This window comes from Panicum virgatum, chromosome 7N (assembly GCF_016808335.1).
Source record: "Panicum virgatum strain AP13 chromosome 7N, P.virgatum_v5, whole genome shotgun sequence".
Classification (NCBI taxonomy): Eukaryota; Viridiplantae; Streptophyta; class Magnoliopsida; order Poales; family Poaceae; genus Panicum; species Panicum virgatum.
Genome location: NC_053151.1, coordinates 42,299,738 through 42,323,583, shown reverse-complemented (window position 1 = coordinate 42,323,583; position 23,846 = coordinate 42,299,738). Strand labels below are relative to the sequence as shown.

The 23,846-nt window shown below is 49.9% G+C and overlaps 2 protein-coding genes across 3 annotated transcripts; both read right to left on the bottom strand.

Annotated features, from left to right (window-relative positions):
• Positions 1-1,297: 1,297 nt before the first annotated feature.
• LOC120682348 (ubiquitin fusion degradation protein 1 homolog) lies at positions 1,298-6,256 on the bottom strand. Of its 2 annotated transcripts, XM_039964198.1 has the most exons (10): positions 6,037-6,224; positions 5,266-5,301; positions 4,561-4,638; positions 4,429-4,453; positions 4,302-4,334; positions 4,065-4,186; positions 3,126-3,256; positions 2,786-3,012; positions 2,125-2,381; positions 1,298-1,714 (listed from the first exon to the last, which is right to left on the bottom strand). In XM_039964198.1, exons 2-10 carry the CDS (start codon positions 5,266-5,268, stop codon positions 1,628-1,630), a joined length of 963 nt encoding a protein of 320 aa, XP_039820132.1. In that variant the 5' UTR covers positions 5,269-5,301; positions 6,037-6,224; the 3' UTR covers positions 1,298-1,627. The 2 variants fall into 2 exon arrangements, with proteins under 2 accessions (XP_039820132.1, XP_039820131.1); XM_039964197.1 differs by having other exon boundaries at positions 4,302-4,453; positions 6,037-6,256.
• Positions 6,257-11,181: 4,925 nt separating this feature from the next.
• LOC120682204 (probable inactive leucine-rich repeat receptor kinase XIAO) lies at positions 11,182-15,627 on the bottom strand. The gene has a single exon (XM_039964005.1). It carries the CDS (start codon positions 15,319-15,321, stop codon positions 11,836-11,838), a length of 3,486 nt encoding a protein of 1,161 aa, XP_039819939.1. The 5' UTR covers positions 15,322-15,627; the 3' UTR covers positions 11,182-11,835.
• Positions 15,628-23,846: the final 8,219 nt, after the last annotated feature.

The following is a 23,846-nucleotide window of genomic DNA, read 5'->3' as shown; positions in this document are numbered from 1 at the left end:
TGGGTTTCCATGTTTTTTGCGATTCGTCAACTCCTCGCGACATCAGTTGTTGTCATGTTTATCGAAACCTTGCTGGTGACGAAACGAACTCGGTCGAAAACACCTGTGTACGTGTGGTAGGTCAGAAAAAACATTGTCGTGACACGATTGCAATTTATCATAATTCAATCAAGCAGGCAATGTATAGCTGGTGCTCATGAGGATAGGAAGGAAAACACATACACACCTGGACCTGGTCTGGATGATGATTGAGTTAGGAGGTAATCCACCATTTCGAAACTCAAGTGGACGAGCACTGCACCCAGGAAAAAAGGAGAGCGAGGAAGAAAGCTTGAAGCACCCAACGCCTACGTGCTACCTGAAGACGGTGTGCACCCAGGAAAAAAAAAAGACAAGACGAGCAAACGCGCGAGCCAAAAAGGCAGGCTAGATAGTGCGGCGTTGCTTCGCCCACAAACATGTCGATCTCGGTTCTTGGTGCACGGCGCTTTCGCCGATTTTGACAGGCGGCGAGGAGCTACCTTTGGCGGACTCGTCGGTTCGGTGCGTGGCCACTAGCAACGGCAACTGGACCGACGCAGAGCTGCTGGAGCAGCAAGTGTTGCAGGCTTGCTTGCGGGACCCATGCTGCCTCGGCGACGGCGTCAGAGAGACGTTGCGTTGCTTGGTTGCTGCTTGATGTGAGATCAAAGGTGGTGCTATCCTCGTCTGTTAAAGAAAAGGATGGTGCACGGTTGTCCTCCGGTTCAGTGGAGCACTTAATAGTTTGATGAATTATGGGATGATGTTCGATCCCTTTTTGACGTGGATGTGGCCGTGTGGGTGTGTCGGCACTGTGGCAAATTAGACACTTCGCACTTCTATGCATCCGGAGCAGAACGACACTGACAATTGTGCATTTTGGATTTCTTTTACTTTATCGTAGTTGGAGTGCTAGTATATTGCTGTGTGTGTTGGTTAGGTCAGAAACTGGTAACTTACACAAAAGCAGTCAGTCTTCCGCCATTACCCCAGTTACGGTTGGCTATGAGATAAGCATGATAGTTTCCTGTACTGAACGCTATGCCATTACACTACTTGCCAGTGTTTCAATAGTTGCAGTCAAGGAACCAATCATCCGTGGTTGGAGAGCTATTGTGTTGCCTGCCCATTTGCTGTGACTGAGTTTAAAGACTGAAACTTATGGCTGAACAAAATTGATACGAGTAAACTGGTGCTGGAGCAAAATAAAAAAACTAGTGCTGGAGTAAACTTATGAGCGAACTTTGTTCAGTTCGTCCCTCCACACAACAAATAATGCTCCTTAGTTCAGTATTCAGCAATCAGCATGCAAGCAGGGTTCATAAAATAGCTACATAACGAAACTCTCAGGGCCCAACACATTGCCATCTGGTCTGCAACTGAGACTGAGACTCGAACGGTTGCATACAGACTTACAGAGTGCGAAGGATAACAGGTAGCAGATCGTTAGACTACTTGTACTCGAATAGAAAGATGGGCATATTTCCATGAAGGTAAACATTTACATAATTCAAATTATATCTACATGCTGGTGGACACTTAAGACACAGTGGTCTACAGCTACCACTGAACATGATTTGTAAGGCTAAACTCTAGAAATGGGCAGCTAACGTTTCAAGGAGTAGCTCTTCCCACTAAAAGCTTGAAACTTGGGCTCGTCCTTCTTCGGGGGTTCCTCCTCTTTAGCAGGAGCCTGTTACAGTAGTTTAACAGAAATCAGCATCTGTTCATATTATATCAAATCATGAGAATGCATTGCCAACTGAGCATGCTGTCAAACCCAACCAAGGGCACCTCAAAAGACATTAGAAACACCCAAAAGGGATTTGTTCAGCCTAGGACTATTGCTTATTAAATTATCAATTCATCATGTACAAAGATATGCATAGAACTATAGATGATTCCGTATATTAATTAATCTACAGCAAAGCAGAGTACAGATAATATCTGAAAGGAGTGCTAGATTGTCTTAAATTTCCTTTTTGCCGAATTCCATCCAGTGACCACAAGATTTATGCAAAGCTAACAGCCAAAAATAAAAGTTAAAATACACTGGAGCATGAATAATCCGAAATAGCAAGGTTGCACTGAAATAGGAAATACCTTTTGTGGTTCTTTATTGTTGCTTGCACTTGAACCAAAAACAAGCTTTCCTGTTTTCTGACGAGTGGAATTGCTAGCTCCAGAAGTTCCGGGTGCAGATGTTTGCTGATTTGATCTTTTGTTTGAATCTGAGGGAACAGGACGTGCACTGGATGAAACCTCAGATGCTTGTAGTTTTGAGGCTTTACCATCCAACCGCTTTCTGGAACCAGTAAATGGTTTGAATTTTGGTTCATCTTCGACTACAGTATCTCCACCTGTGTATTGCAACAGTAAGTGGTCATTTTTAACAACGAAATTTCCATATAACACAATACAGAGGTAGTGTTTCATGCACTTAAACAATTTGACAGACATAAGCATCGAGGTTAACAGGCTAATGCTAACAATTCAGAATCAAAGAAACTTGACATTATGAAGTTATACCTTAAGCAAGAAATAGAGAAACAGTATTATTGTCAACGCTAATTTAATGCAGTTCTAATAATGATATAATAAAGAAGCATCCAAAATGAATTTCGCCATTAGGAAATCAATCAAGAGTACCTAATGCTTTCAGTTCTAGTTAGGAATAAGAAGATCGACCCTGTAAAACAACTAAACAAGCACCTCTAACAATTCATTCATAGGCTACAAATTTTTTTCAAAGCTAAATACAAACCTTCAGCAGTTGCCTTGCTGGCAGGAACTGTAGGCTGCTGTGGTTTCTCAGGTTCTTTGTAGTCAAGGGGAGGAGCAAAATCCACTTCACAGTCTGTCTCGATGATGCTAACAGCTGAAGCAGGCTTTGTTTCAACAATATCAATATAATACTGTTTGTTATTGTAAGCCACCATGATGCTGTCTCCCGTAGTTAAACAGGAGAAATTTCTGAGAGTTTTCTCCAGGCTGCAGAGTTACACAGAAGTAATGAGAATGATGATGCCAAATGCCAAAAAGGAATGAATTAAGGTTTTAAGACATAAGTATAGAACAATTTTATTGAATATTGATTTACTTACATAGCTTTTGGATTTGAGATGTCCAGAAAATCAGTAGTGTGAGGTTGCAACTTCACATATGTACCCTTGGGAAGGGTGGCGTTTTTCACACGGACAGTGTCACCCTCTTGAAGAAGCATGTTTTGCATCATCTGAAATGTGAAGACAGAGAACAAATCAGTCGAGACAGGCTTCTCAACATTGTTCTTAAGGCGTTAAGGCGAGGCACGGCGAGCGACCCCGTCGGCATGGCGAGGCGACGCCTAGGCGGACGCCTAGGCGAGCAAGGCGACGCCTTATAGCAGCAGGATGTAGGGAGAAAAAGAAAAAAGAGAAGGAGAAGGGAGAAAAGGAAAAAGAATAAGAGAAAGGAGACAACTTGGCCCAGCCCACTAAAAGCCCAAGCACCACCCCACATCCCCACCAGGCCTGACCTAGCTCCCCTCTCCCGAACACTCTCAAACGCGCCCACCCTTCGCTCGCGAGTCACTGCCGGCGGCGGCGGCTGCCTTCCGCTCCGCTCCCTCCTCGCCCTCGCCCTCGCCCTCTCCCTCCTTCTCCCTCCCTCACCGGAGCTAGCAGGAAGCTTCCCCCTCCTCTCCCTCTCCCTTCTCCCTCCCTCAAGTTCTCCAGATGAGCTGCTACCTGCTGGATCGGCGCCAGCCGCCAGAGCCAGCAGGGAAGCCTTCCTTTCCTCTCCCTTCTCCCTCCCTTCCTCACGCTCTCCAGATGGCTGCTGTCCGTCGGATCGATGCCAGAGCTAGCAGGAAGCTGTTTCTCCTCTTCCTCCCCCTTCTCCCTCCCTCCCTCTCTCACTTTGCTGCTGTTATGGTAAGGCGTCCATGGACGCCCAGCATTTTTTTTCGCCTGGACGACTAGGCGACGCCTAGGCGACGCCTTAAGAACCATGCTCAAATGTAACTGAAGATAGCAGTATGAAAGTTCATTTTTGCACAATACCCAGTAGGGCATGATGATCATGCCTTCTTCTGCCACAAACTCCAAAACACCAGAGTGTGAAATCCGTTGAGCTGCATCATTGTGCAGTTCAAATAGCATTGGGTACTCGATGTGGAGGGAAGCTGTTACATGGACCCAAACAATTAATGGTACTCTATGAATGTAATAATCATGTCAACAAGAGGAGGTTCCAAAATTGAATCTAAGGCCTAAGGATAAAGGAACTACTGAGCTTACCCAGGCGATCAAGGGCAGATGGTGGCATTATTACTGCATTTGACATCAGCAATACAATATCAAGTGTATGACATATTAACTGTGCTTGAACAAAAGAAAGACAAGACAAACTACCTCCAACACTTACCTTTGTCACCAACTTCCAGGTGTGGCTGAAAAAAGAAATAGGAAGAAGTGTAAATTCAACTCAGCATGTATAAGGACAACATAGTGCTAGGCATGAGCAGATAAAATTGAGAGGACCAAAGGAGTGGCATACCTTATCAAAGAAGGATGCTGGATAACAACGGTACGTTTGCTCAAACGTATTGCCATGGTACGCATATCCACCGTAAAACTGAAGGAATGAAAATAATCGTCTTAATTAAGCACATGCCACTTCATAATAGAGCCAGAGAAGCCAAAGATAACACATGGAGAATAAATGCAAATAATGTTTGCAACAGGAACTGCGATTGCCTGAATCTCAAGATGGTCTAACCATGCTATGAACTAGACCACAAGGAAAAATTTCGATTCAAGTCACTTGATATGACAAAATAGCAGTTTGAAACTAAGAGTGAAACTATATATAATGTGTTCAATATGAAGTTCAAGTGGGGTAACATGTAGTTCTCTAATAACAAGTGGTCAGATTAATAAAGACATACACCTGAACATCAAAAGACACATGCTTTTAAGACTACAGAAATTCAGATAATAAGCATCATCTACCGAATGCCAAACTTGTTCCATTGAATCAGTATGGGCACACATGCTTGCCCATGGACCAGCTTTGAGACATTAATCATAGTTTTATTCATAGACTAGATGAACTATCCGACTGTGGAAATCCCAATGTCCCATATTTAAGCAAGTAAATGCAGCTGTACTGATACACCCGCTCAAGCAACCAAACTGTAAGACATAAGTTGCATGCCAACTCATTATGTGACAGAAAATAAAGAATTAAATATTGTGATACCATTTTGCCTTGAACTTTGCTTCAACTTATCTCAGCCTGTCATCAACAAATAACATGAAGGGGTAAGAACATAACTGCTAGACTTAAAAATACAGTAGAGATCGATGTAAACCGGGTGCCCGGTGCCGTGATAAAATGGTTTGTGTAACAAACTTAATGCAACCAAGAAACACGATAAAGAAAGCTAGCATTTGTGCAAATGCAGCTTCTGCAACACTATAGGGTGACCATGAACACAAATTAACATTTTGAGATAGTATGAGTTGATAGTTGAAAAATCTTGTTTCAGAGTAAAATGACGTTCACGAAAATGACGATTGTGAAACAAAACCAACCATGGGTACCCGAATCAGTTCATTCTGCAAACAGATCACAATTCAAGCTCACTAAGTACACCTGAAATGACTGTTTTCAGTTTCACAACAGAGGAGGAATTTGATACGGAAAAGTTATGCCCAAAGAGCCCAACCAAGCTCCGAAAGAACAAATCAGTGACAATGGGTGGAAGAAATAACAAAAACCTAGAACTACTGTTTCGCAAAAAAAAATAGAACTACTGTGACGCGTTATACGGCACCAGAAATCAGGGGCGGACCCAGCATAGGGCATGGGTGTACACATGTACACCCGATAATTTTTGCAAACGAAATCGAAGTTAGTTGGTAATACTAATATATTGTAACTGGATTCGGATCCGAACACAAATAGTTTTGTTAGGGTTTGGGGTGCTCCGTCTCGCACAGAATAAAGAAAGAGACGGGGCGGGCATACCTGGAGGGTGCTCGTCGCTGGCAAAGGGCTTGGCGAAGACGTGACAAATGACGCCGCTGCTCGCCCAGTCGTCGCCGCCAGGGAAGGAAGAGCAAGGGAGAGTCCGGAGAAGGGAGAAACACAGGGAGGAGATGCGAAAGCCTCACTGCCCGAGCGGGAGCGGGAGCTGGGAGGGCTGTGAATGAGCCGAGCTCGAGCGAGCCTGCCACCTAAGCTGTAGCATCCCGAGCCGAGGTCGACTGAATCTGAAATGTTTTTTTTTCCGACTCCACCGCAGTACCATTGGTATAAATAATGAGACGCACGTATAAATGATGGATTTAATTCTATAAATAGATGAAAAGAGAAATATGTCTAAAAATTAGCTATATTATTTTATATTTTAACTTATGCAACACAGCAGCTCGCTAGCTAACGAAAGGCTCTAGCCTCTAGCGATATCATTTTAAGTTCAGATAGTTGGAAATTTAATAGAGGTAGCAGGGTTTATTAGAGTTTTATCCCGATCTCGGATGTTGAACCTCACAAGCTCTAAGTTGGACCCAAGTTCAGTTTGATTTCTAGTATATTTAGCTTTGAATTAAGTTTTTAGCAAGTCAAATTTAAATACCTCGTGAGTCTCAAGCTTTTCTAATAGTTCTACTGGGATAGCGGTGAACTGTTAATGCTTACTAGATCAGCAAGTATAAACCAACTATTCATGATGTGTTTATCTCTTTACATCTCTTTCTTTTTATATACTTCTATCTTTTCTTTTTTAATACAATAGATGAATCATGTAAAACAGATTTGTTTTACATGTGCAATTTGTATGAGATTATATCTAAATCATGTGTTTAATGTTTTGATCATGCAATTAGGTCAATGCGATAACATGTGCAACTCCCCCAAATGCGGATGCCGCCAATCCGAAGAGACCGGAAGTCGAATGGGGAATCAACGCGGCCACCGAATCGAAACGGAGTGGGAATCCAAGAGTTTTGGTTGGATCCCACACAAACACACACACACGATTGGGATTGGGAGAGAAATATTCGCTGGTTATGTGTTGGGCTGAGCGAGAATCTGTGTGGGCTTAGGCGAACAAGATGGGCCTCCACATCGATCCGGGCGGGGAGATAGTTTCATGGGCCTAAAATTATATGCTTTAGGTCTGGCTGTACAAAATTATTAGATCTGAATTTTCGGGTCTTTGGGCTGAGTCCTGTGCTGACTACATGCTGCAAATCAAATTCAGTCTTCATTTGCTCTTCTTATTATTGATGTTTTAAATAATCTTATCTTACTGTTACTAATTGAAAGATCCTTTGAAGCCTCCACGTGAAGCCACTTAGAATCATATGTGGATACTCTAACAAAATAGAGAAAACATAGAAATTCTAACATAAATAAAAAACATCCGGCCATCAATTTAACAACTTTAATCATAACATTCATTGCATATGTTATCTCCTAATAAATTATGCACATCTACCATTATGAAAATAGACTAAAGTGACCATATAAATATGTATCTAAATTACCCACATCCGTCATTATAAAATAAAATCTAAAGTAACCTCCTAATCTTCGTGCAAATTATGTACCTATGCCATTACAAAAATAATGCAAATAACCCCCAAAATTTGTATAAAATTATCGAAGTATATCATTATTAAAAGTTAAAGTAACCCCTAAATCTGAATGTAAATTGTATAATTATAACAAAATATTGAAGTGCACCAAAATAAAATTCTAAATTACTATTTCTAATATTATTAATATATTAATTATGTTATTGTTTATATAAATATGATATGTGTCACCATGTATTCATGGGTGATGTAAGAGATAAGAATACAAATTCAGAAAGAAAATGGTTCAATTAAATATATGCCAAACACACATGGAGGTGTGATGCAAAATGAAATCTATTGTAACTAAATAATGATAAATATATATTTTAGAGTTTATATTAGAGTGTAAGTAAAAAAGAGCATGTGTCAGAATATTTAATAGATAAAAAGGGTGTGAGATAAATAATTATAATTATTGGATATAAATTTTATTTTATATTAATTGTAATTAGTCCATGCCAGAGCACGGGGTGATAGGCTAGTATTCTTAACAAAAGCAAGCGTAGTTCTCATAGATATAAGGGTACAAAAGATAGACAGATACTTATAAAAATGTTAATGCACCAATTGTTTTCTTTCTTTTTTGTACATTATTAGCATGAGATTGTAGCTTTTCATTTTTAGACCATTTGTAGGTTGCTTCTTTTTTTAACCAACAACCACCTTAATCACCTTCGACCTAACTCACTGAAAGTATAACAGTAAGTGAAATCTAGCAAGCACAGCAGCCGACTCTTGATAAAAACTGCTGCCATTTCCGGGGCGTGAGAAGAACAGAGTATAAAAGTAAGGTGTAAAAACTGTGATGATAAAGCACGTGGACCAACACTAATATAATCTGCAGGTTCGTCTATACTTGTATAGCACTTCTGCAATCATTCATAAAGCCAGCGTTGTCGTCTCCTGCAGAGATCAAACGTGCTGCCCGGCCCCAACTACTCCAGCACGAGCAGTCAGCTCTCCAGTGAGTGCTCCACAACGTTACTCCAGCAAAAATTACTTCTTCCGCGCACAGATTGTGTTCCATAAATCGTTGTCTCCCCAGTAATCCAGCACCCATCCTTTCCGGATCCTGTAAGCAAGATTACTCCTCCTCTGCAGAGGCTGTGTTTAGATCCGTAAAATGATGGTAAAAAAGACCACATCGGACACTGTAACATACTGTAGCATTTTTCATTTGTTTGTGGTAATTATTGTCCTACCATGACCTAACTAGTCTCAGAAGATTCGTCTCGTCGTGTACATCAAAACTATACAATTAGTTTTTTATTTACCTATATTTAATGTTTCATTCAAGAGATAAAAGATTTGATGTGATAGGTGAATAGTGAAATTTGGAGAGAGAAATTTTAGAACTAAACACAGCCAGAGTTGCAGAGCAAATTTACGCCCTGCACTGGCTGTTATCTGGTCTCCGACTGTTGTTTCAGCCGGCCACATGGCACGTACATTGGTCTTCTTTGGTTTTGTCCCTGTGTTACTTTGACGGCTAATTATGGTGTCAAACAAACTCAGTTTATAAAATCAACTTCAAAACCCCCGCGCTAGTTACCCTAAAGACTAATGAGGTCTTTGACCGCGCGATTAGAGGATGGTTACTGTAGCATCAATGTAGCAAATCATCGATTAATTACCGTCATTAGATTCGTCGCGAAAAATTACACCCATCCCTAAAAAGATTTTACAAATAGACTTCATTTAGTACACCATACATGCGAGATTTTTTTTTCGGGAAGCGTACGCGTTAGGATCATTGCAAAACCTAACAAGGCCATTATACTCGTGGCAGCAGCTGTCCTGGCGCTCTACCTAGGACTTGTTTAGATGTGAAAAATTTTGGGTGTAAAGTATTGTAGCACTTTCATTTGTATTTGGTAATTATTATCTTGCCATGGATGCTTAGAAGATTCGTCTCGCAAATTATAGTCAAACTGTATAATTAGTTATTTTATTTAGCTACATTTAATACTTAATGCATGCGTTTAAAGATTCGATGTGATGGAAAATCTTATAAAATTTTAAAATTTTGAGTGCATCTAAACAAAGCCCTACTCGGTGAAATGTACACAAAGCCCTACTCGGTGAAATGTACGAGCAAATGCAGCGTCGCCTCCTGATCTCCTCTCATGGCTTGGCTTGTTGCTGGGTGCCGGTTGATGCGAGTAGGGGTGTGTTTAGATCACTTTGTATTTTGCATTTTTGTGTTTTTGAAAGTGAATCTTCAATATTTGAAGTATTAAATGTAGACTAATCACAAAATTAATTACAGATCTCGTCTGTAAACTACGGGACAAATCTAATGAGTCTAATTAATCTATCATTAGAGCATGTTTACTGTAGTATTACTGTATCAATTTAGTGTCTAATCATGTCATAATTAAGCTCATTAGATTCGTCTCGCGATTTACAGTCCATTTGTGTAATGTGATTTATTTTTTAACTATATTTAATATACCATGCAAATGATTTATAAAAAGTTTACATTTTGCGTTTTGGAATTAAAAAAATCCTAGATAGCGCTAGCGCCATGGCTGCCGGGCCTTTCCTCAATCCTCAGTTTCTTTACCGCTACACATCACGTGCTACCTGTTCGGTGCTTCAGGGTCTACCGGATCCGTCCAAGCCGCATTGCTACGCGCTGGCGCCCTAGGCGCGCCTGTCTGTGATGACGATGCCAATCCGGTTGACAAGAAGCCATACCCAATTACCCATGGGTTGCACAACTTGCACTCTCCCCATGTCCTCCTGGCCTCGAAAGCTTCGAGCCCTCGTCAGAATTGAAACGCCTTTAAAGACCACGTGGCGTTGGCATCCCGAGCCCCAAGCAAGTCTACTGGTTTGCAGACACCGGAATCGTCGTGCGTGCCAGTCGTCGTTCCCTTCTCGGCTTCTCGCTTGACCCATCACCCACTGGGCTCATGAATGACAGACCAGTGAGTGCCCTGGTGAAGTGGTGATCTTCAGTTTGGGGAAGGGGAACGCCACGCCATGAACATTCAGAGCTTGTATGGAACAGGAAATGAGTACTGCTCAATAAACAAGCGTGCAGCATATCATGGAAAAATTGCTCCTTTTTACCCCGCATTGATCTTGCCGCTGCTGCACATTCAGATGCCCATGTCCTACCTAAAAAGAGGCGACGAGATTCAATGCGCCTTTTACGCCCTCGATGATTGATGATCCACTCACGCACTGCCACCAATCAAACAGGTGCGGATCTAATTCTAGTTACGCATCGCGTGCGTGCGCGCCCGACCCGTGCTCCCGTCGGATTTTGAGGTTCCTCCCAATGTGAGGACATCAGGACAGTATTCAGTGGCTCGACCCAAGTACAGCACAGGGGATCAAGATCTCTCACCAGGCAGCAGCTGCCCGGCAAGCGTGGGGTAGTAATGCAGAAATAACGCCATGGAATCCTAATTCTATTGTGGCAACTTGCCGCTACAACGTTCCAAAGCATTACTGTATTCGTCAATCCAGACAAAACAACAAGTAGGGTCCCCTCATTATCCGGGGAAAAAACAATTGCAGCAAAAACTAATCAAGTAATCATACATGTGCAGAGAACAGAACAAGCTAACGGTCATGAGCATCATCCATCCATCCACTGAACCAATCGGAATAACAAAATACAGACAAATGTACAGCACATGGCACAAAAGGTTTTGTTGCTGCTCTTGGTGAAGCGAGATTAAAGACAAGATCCCAGGAAGCCAGGCAGGCCCCTACACGAAATCAATCGCTAGCGAGAGTACAGGGTCGTGGTACCGATCGGTGGCCATCCTGCATCAGTAGCCGTTGCCGATGCGCGACAGGGGAACCCCACATGCGCACCACACCACCACGGCATGCATGGCGTGGCAGGAGCATCAGGCCGTGCCGGGCACATGCTTACTTGCTCCCCGGTACTGACGCCTCCACTAAACCACTAACCACAGAGATTAGGACGCCGCCCAATGGCTACTTCCGCCATGGGTGCGCCATGGCCTCCTTCCTCTTGCTTGGCGGGAAATGGTTCCGCGCCCCACGGGTCAGTTTGGCCGTCGACGATGGCACGCCGGCCGGCGGCTTAGCTGAGACTAGAACTAATCTGAACTAATCAAGGAAATTAATAGCGAGAAAAAAATGGAAAGCTACTGAATTGAATCTGACAGGTGGCCGGCGGAGGGGCGCCGGGGAGCTACTACGCCGGTGACGGCTGGGAGGTGGGGTCGGCGGATGACGGGATGTCCGGGCCGACGCGGCAGCCCTCCAGCATGAACACCACGTCGCCCATGGCCGGGCGGTCCAGCGGGTCGGACGCGGTGCAGAGCAGCCCGACCTTGATGCCCAGCAGGAACTCCTCCCATTCGGAGGACTCCGGGTCCAGCTCCAGCAGCCCCGGCTCAAGAAGCTCAGCCACCGCGCCGCGCTGCAGCTGCCGCTTCACCCACTTCACGATGTCCTCCTCCTCCCCGGCGAACATGCCCGGGCGCCGCCCAGTGAGGAGCTCCAGCAGCACGATGCCGAAGCTGTACACGTCGCCTTCCCTCGTGGCCTGCCCGGCAGCAGCAGCGTCGGGGGCGACGTAGCCGAGCGAGCCCACCGGCGTCGCAGCTGATGTTGATGCGGCGGCGGCTGCCGCAGCGGCACCCGCGGTCACCACCATCGGCTCCAGGCCGAAGTCAGACAGGTGCGGCTCGAAGTCGGCATCGAAGAGGATGTTCTGTGGCTTGACGTCGCCGTGCACGACGCCGGACTGGTGCAGGAACGCGAGGCCGCGGGAGACACCGAGTGCGATCAGGTGCCTCATTGGCCAGTTGAGGATGTGGCCGTCTTGGTGGGATGCTTCCTGAAGCAATGTGGCAAGGTTGCCGTTGGGCATGTAGTCATAGACCAGCAGGCGAACATCAGGCGGCGGCCCTGCGTAGTAGCCACGGAGCACAGTGAGGTTCCTGTGCTTCACCTTGCCGAGAGACTCAGCCTCTTTTCTGAATGAGCCCTCCTCAATAATCACAGCACCATCGGCAGAGGTGGATGGAAGCCGCAAAATGGCCAGCACGGTGCCATCACTGTAACAAGCCTTGAACACGAGACCATGGCGGCCTCGGCTGAGCACATTCTCCTCGTCGAACTGCCGCGTCGCTTCAACTGTGTCAGCATAGGTGATCCTTGAGTTGAACATGATCAGCTTCGGCTGGCTAACACCATTCTCCGTGCTTGTGCCACTCGACCCGCTGCCATGTCCAGGGCTGCGTCTCCTCTTCTTGACACCATCACGGCTCTCAATGAACCGGCGCCTCCATCGCAGCAAGCTAAACACGCAGCAACAGCAGAACAGCCCAAGGAGCAGCACGGCAGCGGCAATCACACCAATTAGCAGAGCCAGGCGCTGTACCTTCTGTCGCCTCCGGCGCCGCCGGTACTCGCCACATTCGCTGTCCAATGGTGGACCGCACAAATCCGAGTTTGAAGTATATACTGAAGGAGAGCCAAAGCGGGAGCCAAGCATTGCCGGTATCTCGCCAGTAAGCTCATTGTGTGACACATTGAATGATACAAGGCCTGGAATCTGAGCCAATGAAGCAGGGATGCTTCCTGTAAGATTGTTGGATGACAGGTCAAGTGTCTGCAGCTTCGAGAGGTTGGCAAGAGAGGCCGGTATGTCACCGCCAATATGATTGTCATCAAGCTTGAGAAGTGCAAGTGATGAACAGTTGGAAATCTCTGGTGGTATCTTGCCCGAAAGCTGATTGTAGCTGAGGTCAAGTTCCTCCAATTCACCAAGCCGTGAGAGGTCACTCGGAATGGAGCCAGTCATCTGGTTGCCACTGAGCTCAAGCACTGTAAGGTTGGAACAATTGGCAAGCTCAGCAGGAAGCTCCCCAGAAATGCGGTTGTGCGAGGCCGATAGCACTTGAAGCGATGGCAGGTACCCATATGTTGCTGGGATCGACCCGGTGAAAGAATTGGCGGAGAGATTGAGATGCCGCAGGCTCCAAAGACTGCTGAATCCTTCAGGAACATCCCCAGAGAACGAGTTGTTGGCAAAGGATACATATTGCAGCTGTGGCAAGCCGAAAAGCTCTGCCGGGACATTGCCAGAGAGGTTCTTCTGACCAGAGAGGTCAAGAACTCGCAGGTTCTGCAGGTTGCCAATGGTTGACGGAATGTGCCCAGATAAGGAATTGCGACTCAAATTCAAAGTCTGAAGAGCAGACAGATTACCGATGGCCGGAGGGATCTCTCCGGTGAGGTTGTTCTCAGATAGGTCCAGGAACGTCAGGTTTCCCAGCTGAAAAAGCTCACCCGAAAGGCCACCAGTGAGTCTGTTGCTAGGTATGGACAATGCCTCCAGCCAAGACAGATTCCCCAAGCTCGTCGGAATCTGGCCGGAGAAAGTGTTCCCACCGAGATAGATCTCTCTGAGCCTCGGGAGACCGCCAAGAGCTGATGGCACATCGCCGGAGAAGTGGTTGTCCTCGAGATCAAGCACCTGGAGTGCGCCGCATCTGCCAATCTCCGCAGGCACGGCGCCAGTGAAAGCATTGCCGCCAAGGCGCAGCTCCAGCAGTGCGGTGAGCTGCCCGACCACCGGCGGCAACTCGCTGGTGAACGCATTGCCGGAGAGGTCGAGCAGCGTCAGTCCCCCCGCCGCGGCGAGCCAGGTCGGGAACGGACCACCCAGCTTGTTGCCACCCAGGTCCACCACCTGGAGATCCGAGGCGAGCCCTCCCGGCACGTCCACCTGGGAGAACTCGTTGCCGCCGAGCTGCACGATGCGCAGCGACGAGTTCCCCTGGTCGCCGAACGCCGCGGCCGGGATGGCGCCGGTGAGCTGGTTCCGCGACACCGAGAGAATCTGCAGCGTGGGTATCGCGGCGACCGCGGACGGCAAGATGCCGCGGAGCGAGTTCCCCTGCAGGCTCAGGTGGAGCAGCGCCGAGCAGTTGGCCAGCGCCGCGGGGATGGTCCCCTCGAGGAGGTTCCCGTCGAGCCAGAGGTAATGCAGGTTCTGCAAGGCGCCCAGCGACGCCGGCACGGTGCCCCGGAGCCGGTTGAAGGATAGGTTCAGGAACTGGAGGCTCGGCGCCGAGGCGCTAATGCTCGCCGGAATGGTGCCGGAGAAGGCATTGGAGGAGAGGTCGAGGTACTTCAAGGTAGGGGGAAACGAAGCGGGGACGGGACCGGACTGGAGGTTACCGGACACGTCGAAGGTATCGAGGTTGGTGAGGTTGGCTAGGAAGGACTGGGGAATGGGGCCTGCGAGCGAGTTGGACTGGAGGAAGACGGCGCGGAGCGAGGTGACGCGGGCCAGCGTCGCCGGGATGGCGCCGGAGAGGTCGTTGGAGCGGAGGCTGAGCCGCTCGAGGTACGGCAGCGAGCCGAGCTCCGGCGAGATGGGGCCCGAGAGGCGGAGCCGCGGGAGCTGCAGCTCGACGACGCGGCCGCCGACGCCGCCGGGCGCGCACGCGACGCCGCGCCAGGAGCAGGGCGCCGAGGGCGACGCCGCGTCCCACCCGGACATGGCGCCGTAGGGGTCGCGCACCCCGCGGCGGAACGCGAGGAGCGCGTCGATCTCCGCCCGCACCCCGGCCGTCCGCGCCACCGGCGGCGCGGCGGGCGGCTGCGCCTGCGCCGCGGCGAGCGCGAGCATGAGCAGCAGGAACAGCGACCGCGACGGCGGCATCGCGGGCGCCCGGGAGGGAGTGTGGGGCGGAGAGAGAAGTGCCGCCCCCCTTTTCTCGCGGTCTTGTCAACTTTGGCGGCCGCGGCGGCGTCTAGGCTCTCATGGAGAGGACGGGGAGTGCGCGAGGGGTGGGACACTGGGAGCGAGTGGGAGAGAGGAGAGCGTTCGCGCTTGCAGGGGCGGAAGAGGAGGGAGAGAAGAGAGCGAGAAAAAGGAGGGGGTTTGGTCGAGAGGTTTTGGACGGGTTTGGGTGGCGTTCGAGGCCGTTTTTTACTCCGGGGTGCGTTTTCGGGCAGCCTTTTTTTTCTTCCCCCGCTTCTCTCTCTTCTCCCCTCCAGCTTTAACGCCATTTGAGAGAGGAGAGAGAGAGACACTACTGTGCTGGTGGCTAGTGCTTGGTTAACGTTAAACTCGCTTTTAGTGCGAGGGACAGGCTGTCACAGTGAAGGCCCTTTTTACTGGGGACGGACTACGCTGACGGAGCGTGGCCGGCGCCGCGGACGCCGACGAGCGGGGCCCGCGGGAAAGCTGGAGGCGCGGTGTCAGCGACGCCGCGCGGGTGGGGCCGGCGTGTCTGCGCCGCACGGGTCGGAGGAGGGAGATTATTAGTGGAGAAGGTCAAGCTGGGTGTTTAGCGTTCACCTTGCCGGCGGTAAATCGCCGGTTACCGGTGATTTTTACTGTTACCGCTACTTGGCGGCAGCACTTACCGGTAGCGGTAACCGGTGTTTTCCGATTCAAAATTTAAAAATACAAAAGTCAAAAAAACAGTTACCGTTACAATAAAAATGGTAAAATCTACAGTGCAAACGGTAGAGTGAACCCTACTGTTTAGCTGCGTGGGTTCGTGCGGAGCTGCAGGCTGCAGCTGGAGCTGACTGTTGACTGGAACGCGCCGTGCCGCGCAGGCGGACTGTGCGATCCCTGGGCACAACACGGGCATGCTGCTTCTGCTTCGTGTTTGCCTGCCCAATGTTGCCTTGCCGTGGCTTGCCGATTGCCGTCCATGCCAGATCCATCGTTGCTGCCAAGCTTTCGTGTTAATACACCTATATATGCTTATTTATGCATGCAGGATGATGTCTGCATGCAACAGTGCGTGTGAATAATTGTCCAGGCTTTTTTTTTTGAACCGGAAACTGTCAATCTTGGTGATGGACAGCTCTATCCGCAGGACGGAGAGAGACCGATTGCGATGTGACTGCATTTACCGACCTCTTTTCAACCCTTCATCTCAAGGAAAGGTCAAGTGAATATCCCTCCTTTCGTAAAAAAAAAGGAAAGATCCAGTGGTGGAGGGATATTCACTGGAATTGCTTGTCAAAGTTACCTACGTGGCCAGTAACTGAAATGTCAAAGTTTGAATGGCATCTTTAAAGGAATTCAGCCGAATCATTAGAATTGTAGAAGGCGCTTCATTAAGGAATTTTCCCTAGTTATTCTGAGGGCAAAAGCTAGACACAAAACCTCCATGACTTCATGGCTAGAAGGCCTTGTGTAATCTTTTTTATTTTCTTTGTGTTTTTTTTTGTTTCATGATCTTTCTCAGACTGTAACACTTTGTTTTTTCCTTTAATTTACTTTAATTTATATAATATAATCAGTAGGGGAACGATCCCTCCTGTTTCTTAAAAAAAGTTTGAATGGCGCGGGGACAATAACGGGAGTAAACACAGAAGTGTAGTAACTGAAATGGTACCTGTCCTGACGCTTCAATATAGAAGCCGTGAACAGTACACCCTGCTGATTGCTGAACCGGCCAGGCTTGCCACATACTACCCCGTATCAATTCAGCGATGAATCGCCAGATGCCAATTGCCAACCATCCGCGACGTTCGCCTCTGACACCAGAGCACCATTTCCTCCTGCCCCCTGTTGCTGTTGCCAGCTTCAGCTCTAGTCCTGGCCTCCTGGGCTCCTGGCAGTGAAAATGCTGGCTCGGTGGCTCTCCATCAGAGAGCCCCCCAACGGCTCAAGCAACCATTCCGCCCCCAAATTCATGCCTCGTTGTCGTTGGACAGTCACGAAGATGAACAAGTGAGACCAACCAATTCTCTCTTCGTGTTCTACCTGGTCATCTGGAGCACGCGACTACGCAAGCACGGAGCATAGACCGCGATGGCGTCAGCACACGCTTTACAGTTTACGCAGCGCGATACGGTACGGGTTCCTCACATTCCGTGCGCGCGTCAAATCAGTCGCCCCCATGCTTGAGATTACTCCTTTTTTCTGGGGTCCTTTTTTTTTTCGTCGGAGTAGTGAGTAGCAGATGGAACGGCGTGCGTGCTCCGTTGCTTGCTGGTAGTTGTACTGCAATGCTACTGCCGTTGCAGTACGCTCCCAAATCTCCCAGCTGGACCCACCCCGATTCTACCACTCGCATAGAGAAAATTGTAAAAATGGGACTCGAAACAATGCGCTTCATAAATTTGTCATTCCAAACATCATCATCATAAAAATAAGACTCCAAACATCAATCATTTGATTATACTGCCATTTGGTGTATTTTCTCTCTTTTCTTTTTTCTTTTTCATGTATTTGAGGTGTGTATTATCCCTTTTGCCCCTCAGTTTTTTTTTGCTGCAACACACGTCAGTTCGTTTCTTTTCCCGATCGCATCTCTATCTCCTGTGTGTCGTCTTCGATCGCCTGCCAGCTAGGGCCGGCGCCATGGAGGAGCCCCAGCCCGAGAAGCCTGCACCGCCCCCTGCCTCTTGCGCCGCAGTCGTGGCCGGCCTTAGCCCCGGGCTGAGCGAGCTCCTGGGTGGCGGCCTGCCTGTCCAGGCAGCTGCAACGCTAGCTAGACTGCCTGCCGAGGCCGGGGCGGCGGCCTGCCTGCACGCCCAGGCGGCGGCGGCAGCCAGCCAAGCCTGCCCGTCAAGGCAGCAAGGCAGCAGGAGAAAAGTTTTAATCGAGTGAAGGGTAAAAGTGACATTATACACTCCAAATACATGAAAAAGAAAAAGAAAAGGGAGAAAATACACCAAATGGCAGTATAATCAAGTGGTTGATATTTGGAGTCCTATTTTTACGATAATGATGTTTATAATGGCAAATTTGTGAAGCGCATTGTTTCGAGTCCCATTTTTACAATTTTCTCGCATAAGCTGTCTGCACTGGGGAACTATAAATGTTCCTCCAGTAGACCGATGAAGGAAAATGCGCTACAGCGGCATACGCAAAGACTCCCGCTATCGTTGCGGAAGCCGTCAGGCACGCCAAATCTGGCGCAAGCAGCGGACGCCCGCTACCCGCCATCGTGGCGTTGGCCCGCGCGCCTCCCAACTGCTCGGCTTGCGGCGTCGGAGAGCTCCGGCAGAGAGAGAGAGGGCGGGGAGAAGCGGACGGAGAGAGGAGGGTCGGGACGCCGCCGGAGCTCGGGGTCGAAGAGGCTCCCTGCGCGCCCGCCGCCGCCGCAGCCACCGGGCAGCAAAGGGAGGGCGCGGGAGGAGGGGCAGAGGGCCCTGGGAGGGGGAGGAGGCGGAGGCGAGGTCAAGAGAGCAGAGCAGAGTAGCGGCCGCACCTCGGAGCCATCCGCCCGCCCGCGGAGGCGCTCGCCCGCACACGCGGCGCGGCGCTCGCCCGGTGGGTGGGGGGGGTTCTCCGCCACCATGGCTGGAGGTCAAGGCAGCCATGGCCTCTGCGCTCGCGGCCGGGGATCGGAGCAGGAGGCGGCCGCAGGAACCGACGTGGCCGGAGGAGGAGGGTCCCGGCCGCAGGAACCGGCGTGGCCGGTCGCGCCGCGCGGTGGAGGGAGGAGCCGAGAGGAGGGAGAAAGGAGGAGCCAGGTGGATGGGCGCGCGCCGCCGCCGCCAGGCCCGCCCCGCCACCGCCAGGCCCGCTCTGCCGCTGCCGGGAGCTGCGCGGGCCGGGAGCCGTGCCGCGCGAGGGCTGCCCCGCCGCGGCCGCTACGCTCCGTCGAGCCGCTGCGGGCTGCTGCAGCACCGCCGCGCACCATGGCCTCCGTCTGCCCGCGCAGCAGCGTCAACTCCCTCCACCACTGGGCGCCGCCACAGGCGGCTCTGCCGCGCTCGCCGCCGAATCGAGCCGACGGCCATGCTGCCCCCCGCGCCGCCACCACACCTCCGAGCTTCGAACCAGGCTGCTGTCGGCCGCTGCCTGCTGCCCCCGCCTGGCGTAGGGGAAGGAAGCCGGGGAGGGAGGCAGGGGCGGCGCCGTCGTGCCAGATTGAGGGAGGGGTGGGAGGCGCGCCATGGCCCCGCGCGAGCCTCCGCCGCCCCGCCCTCCGTGGCGCCGTGCCCCTGCTCGAGGGCAGGCGAGGGGGACGACACGGGCCGGCCACCGCGCGCGCAGAGGAGGTGGAAGGCCGGCCACGGCCGCCGGGAGAGGGGCTGGAGGGACGAGCCGGCGAGCGGCGTGGCCGGAGATGCGCGTGGGGGCGACGGCCGGCCTCCTCTGCCCCGCGGGCCGCTCGCCGCCGCGCCTCCGTGCGCACGCCGCGGCCTCCGCCCGGGCGCGCGTTGCGACCTCCCTTCACGGCAGGGAGGTGCATGCAGCCGCCATGGCCGCCGGCCAGGTAGGGGGAGAGAAGAGGGGGAAGGACGAGGGCCCGCACCGCTGCCATGGCTCGTAGCTCGGCACCTCCATCCAAGCCTCGCCGCGGGAGCTCGAGGCCGGCGTGCTCGAGGCGGCGGTGGAGCTCGAGGCCACCATGGGAGAGGGAGGCGCTTGAGGCTGCTCGCGCAGGCCACCTCCGCCGTCGTGAGGAGGCATCCGCCGCGTGCAGGAACACCGCCCGGCCACCCCGCCGCGCGCCGATCCGGCCGGCGGGGCAGAGCTATCGTCGGTGGAGGGAGGGGGCTGGGAGAGAGAGAGAAGTGCCGGGGGAAGTAAAGAAAAGAAAAAAACTGACGTGTGGGTCCCATCTGGTGGTATTTGGTATAGAGTAGAGATATAGAGGATGAACGAGTGCAGCGAAATGAATGTAAAGAAGAGAATATCGATGACTGACAAAAATATTGCTTTTAGAGGATGGATTTAGAGGACGACGAGTGTAGACAGCCTCAGACTCCAAAGTTACGAAGGCACATGGCGCAATCTGGTGGTACCATGCCGTGCAGCTCGGCCTTCAGTAATGCAGTAGTGCAGCACGGGGGCAGTAGAATACTAGCGCCATGTCGTCTATCCGATTACGGTGAGAGATGAGATGAGATCGTGAGAAGCCAAGCTTAACGGCCATTTAGTCAGCGCATGTGCACGCCACCGTAAGACGGCGGGGAGCGTCGTGCGAGCAAAACTATCCTTCTTTTCGCCCGGATCTTTCGCAAGGAGATTGTGTAGGTTGCTTACGATGCTTCAGAGCTGTAGTAGTAAATTTTAATCGGAGCACGCAGCTTACACAGGTTGGTTTCAAGACCCCGTTATGGTACGGCTGTGTTTAGATGTGAGTCACATCACGAAAAACCAAAAAGTTCCCAAGATTCCCCTCATTAAATGTAAAAAAAATATGCATGAAGTATGAAATATAGACAAATAAAATAACTAATTGCACAATTTAGAAGTACATTGCGAGACAAATTTTTTAAGTCTAGTTACTCCATAGTAGTATAATATTCACAACAAATAAACAAAAAGTACTATAATGGTTTTCAGTTCGTAACGGTGCCAAATTTCGGTATCTAAACACAGCCCACCAGTAGAATACTACTGCTGTGATTCACGACCTCGGACGTGATGGCCAAGTTGTTTTTTTAACCCCACGAGGCCACGAGGCAACGAACTCCCTGCTCGAGGTCAAAAAAACGCAACGGTGAATTTGGGGTCTGCTCGGTAAAAAAGGTAACAGTAATCGCCACTTACCACTTGCCAGGCCCGGCGCCTTGCCGGCTTGGCGGCTTCGGCTAGAAGCCTAGCACCACACACGCTCCCTGAGACCCTGACTCACGGCACGGGCACGACGCCTGCAGGAACCAGACGATTTCCTGGTCCGTACTGCCACGCCGCAGGGCTCCAATAATTCATCAAACGGCCATGGCCCTGTTTGCTTACGCAAGGATTCTAGAGAATCTCGTATTCATAGTATACTAAATGAAGTTTATTTACAATTTTTTTTAGAAATGGGTGTAACTTTTCGCGACGAATCTAATGACAGTAATTAATCGATGATTGGCTACAGCGATGCTACAGCAACTATCCTCTAATTGCGCGGTCAAAGATCTCATTAGATTATTCAGGGTCACTAGGGCGAAGCTCTGAAGTTGATTTTATAAACTGAATTTGTTTGATATCGTAATTAGCGGTCAAAATAAAACGGGGACAAAAAACCAAACAAAGACCATATGGGGCGCGAACTGCCACTGTTTCAGCTGACACTGGTCACTGGAGCACCAGCACCAGCAAAGCAGTGGGCGCGGCCTGTGCTTCTTGAAAGATTGGCAATCTTCAACGCGCCCTCCCCGGAACATTACTGCTCTCCACCTGCCCTTGTTCCATTCCATACCGCGCTATGCGGTAGTACTAAAACATGGTGCTGGAATGCTGGATCCAGCCCAGTATCACTGCTAGATCCAAGTGCGCCCAAGCTGGACAGGGCATCACCAGCAGCAGGAGGTGTTCTTCCTTACACCTGTAGCAGCAGGGGATTGAGGGAATAATTCCCTAACTATCGAGGAGGAAGTTAACTGAACAATACTTAAGGATTTTGCAGAATACCAGCGCTACTCGTACAGAGTTTCTAGGACATTGTAGGTTTCGGATAGGAGCTAATCCGGGGTCAGAAATGATGATGAGGTCATGATCGGACTCATCATGATTGACGAACTAGTTCACGACAGTGATATGCAATTGCGATGTGCACAATTTTTAAGTGACAAGGACGTGCTGCTATACTAATCCTTTCCGGAGAACAAACAATAAATGTGAGCTTGTGGACGGACACGCGTGTTTGCACGCACGCAAGCATAACAGAGCTCACGCCGTCGGAACCTCCGGGCCGGATCGGTCTCACACCCTCCAGGTGGATGCCTCGCGTGCCCATTCATTTCTGAAGCGCCGGCTAGCTTCCAAATTTCCCAGACGAAACGCAGACGAGCGGGAAAACAAGACGACGAGAGCGCGACGGAGCAGGGAGGACGAGCCCAAAGAAAGTCATGGTCGCTTTCCTGAAAAGAAGATGTTTTGGTGGCATTTGGGTCGTCATTTGGCCGGCGACACGCTGAGGATGAGGACTAGCGCCCGCCCGTGGACCGTGGTGGCACACGGCCGGCCATGACTTGGCCTATTCGCACATGCAGAGCTATCAACTTCTTCTTTTTTAATGAAATGCAGAGCTATCAACTGTCTTACCCATCAAGAACTTCTCCGAGACAAATGCTAACACTTTCATTTTCAGTGAAGAACAAAAGGGATTTGGTATAGGTTTCTGGGTTTGTCTGCACGGGCAGAACCCAAAAATCTACTGTAATCGGGACTGAACTGCGTACGGACAGTTTCGTCCATAGGCATCGGAGTGCTCAACATTCGTTTCTTCTTCCCGCCTTCCAAGGCACTATCTATAGTAAATGGGTTTGTGATGGAGACCCGGGCGGCACATCCCGCTGAATTCGGCCGAACTAAACCCTGCTGAATCATCTGATTCCTTTATGCCTCTGCTCATGAAATTCAGGTGTCTGTCCGCGGCCACATTTCGCCATCTCCCCACGTCCTCATACAATTCCCTTCCAGTTCCATCCATGAATTTCAGGCGCCAACTCCCAGCAACGTCACTCGACAAACTCACAAAGCTCCTATAAAACAAAATGCGCAGTGCCCTACGCAAACGAACAGGCGCTAGCAGCTCGCCGATAAAACGGCGCCGAGTGGGGTTTCTTCCGAGTTCAATGGATGATGCCCCGCCCCCACCACCTGAAGCGAAAGGGGAGCTCTCATGGTGTCTGCTCGCCGGGTGGATCGAGCCACCGGGCTAGTGGCCTAGCGGCACACGCCATGATGCCGTCCAGTTTCAGGGCGTCCCCGGACCCGGGCAGAAAAAGAACCAGAATTATGCCAAGGACTGCACTAAACAAGACCTAAAAGAGACTCAATTCAGGCGATGTGGGCGAACACACGTCCCGACTGGGAGGATTAGCCGGGCAAAGACAAGGAGCTTGTCCCCTCTCGCGGATCCCTGGATGTGCTTTCTGACCAAACTGCCATAGATTCCGGCCCAGGTGAGAAGCATGAGTGCTGTAGGTTGGTGGCAGTTTGCTCACTGCTTCACTTTCATCAGAGAATGGCTTCTTTTGCCGGTGCCAAAGGCATAGCCTTTGCTTAATGCTTTTGTCATCATCCAGTACTTTGTAGAGGATACTGACTTGATTACTGTGGTTCATGAGTGTACTTATATAGAAGTTCAAACGGGGAATAGAAGGGCTAAGTAGCTTGGTGACATCATAGGACTCATCGCACTCGAGAATCTTCAGAAATTAAAGTTTCTCCAGAGTTGTGCCCATAGCCTCAGGTCTCTCTTCCCAGAGGTGGCTGTGGCTAAAGCAAGGTGCAGAAAGGATTTCTTCATGAACAAAGCA

Coding starts and splice junctions, on each gene's coding strand:
- LOC120682348 (XM_039964197.1), bottom strand. CDS start 4,625: ATGCGTACCATGGCAATACGTTTGAGCAAACGTACCGTTGTTATCCAG. Junction 4,454..4,560: donor CAGCATCCTTCTTTGATAAG/GTATGCCACTCC, acceptor TTCTTTTTTCAG/CCACACCTGGAAGTTGGTGA. Junction 4,187..4,301: donor ATCTGCCCTTGATCGCCTGG/GTAAGCTCAGTA, acceptor TCCATGTAACAG/CTTCCCTCCACATCGAGTAC.
- LOC120682204 (XM_039964005.1), bottom strand. CDS start 15,321: ATGCCGCCGTCGCGGTCGCTGTTCCTGCTGCTCATGCTCGCGCTCGCC.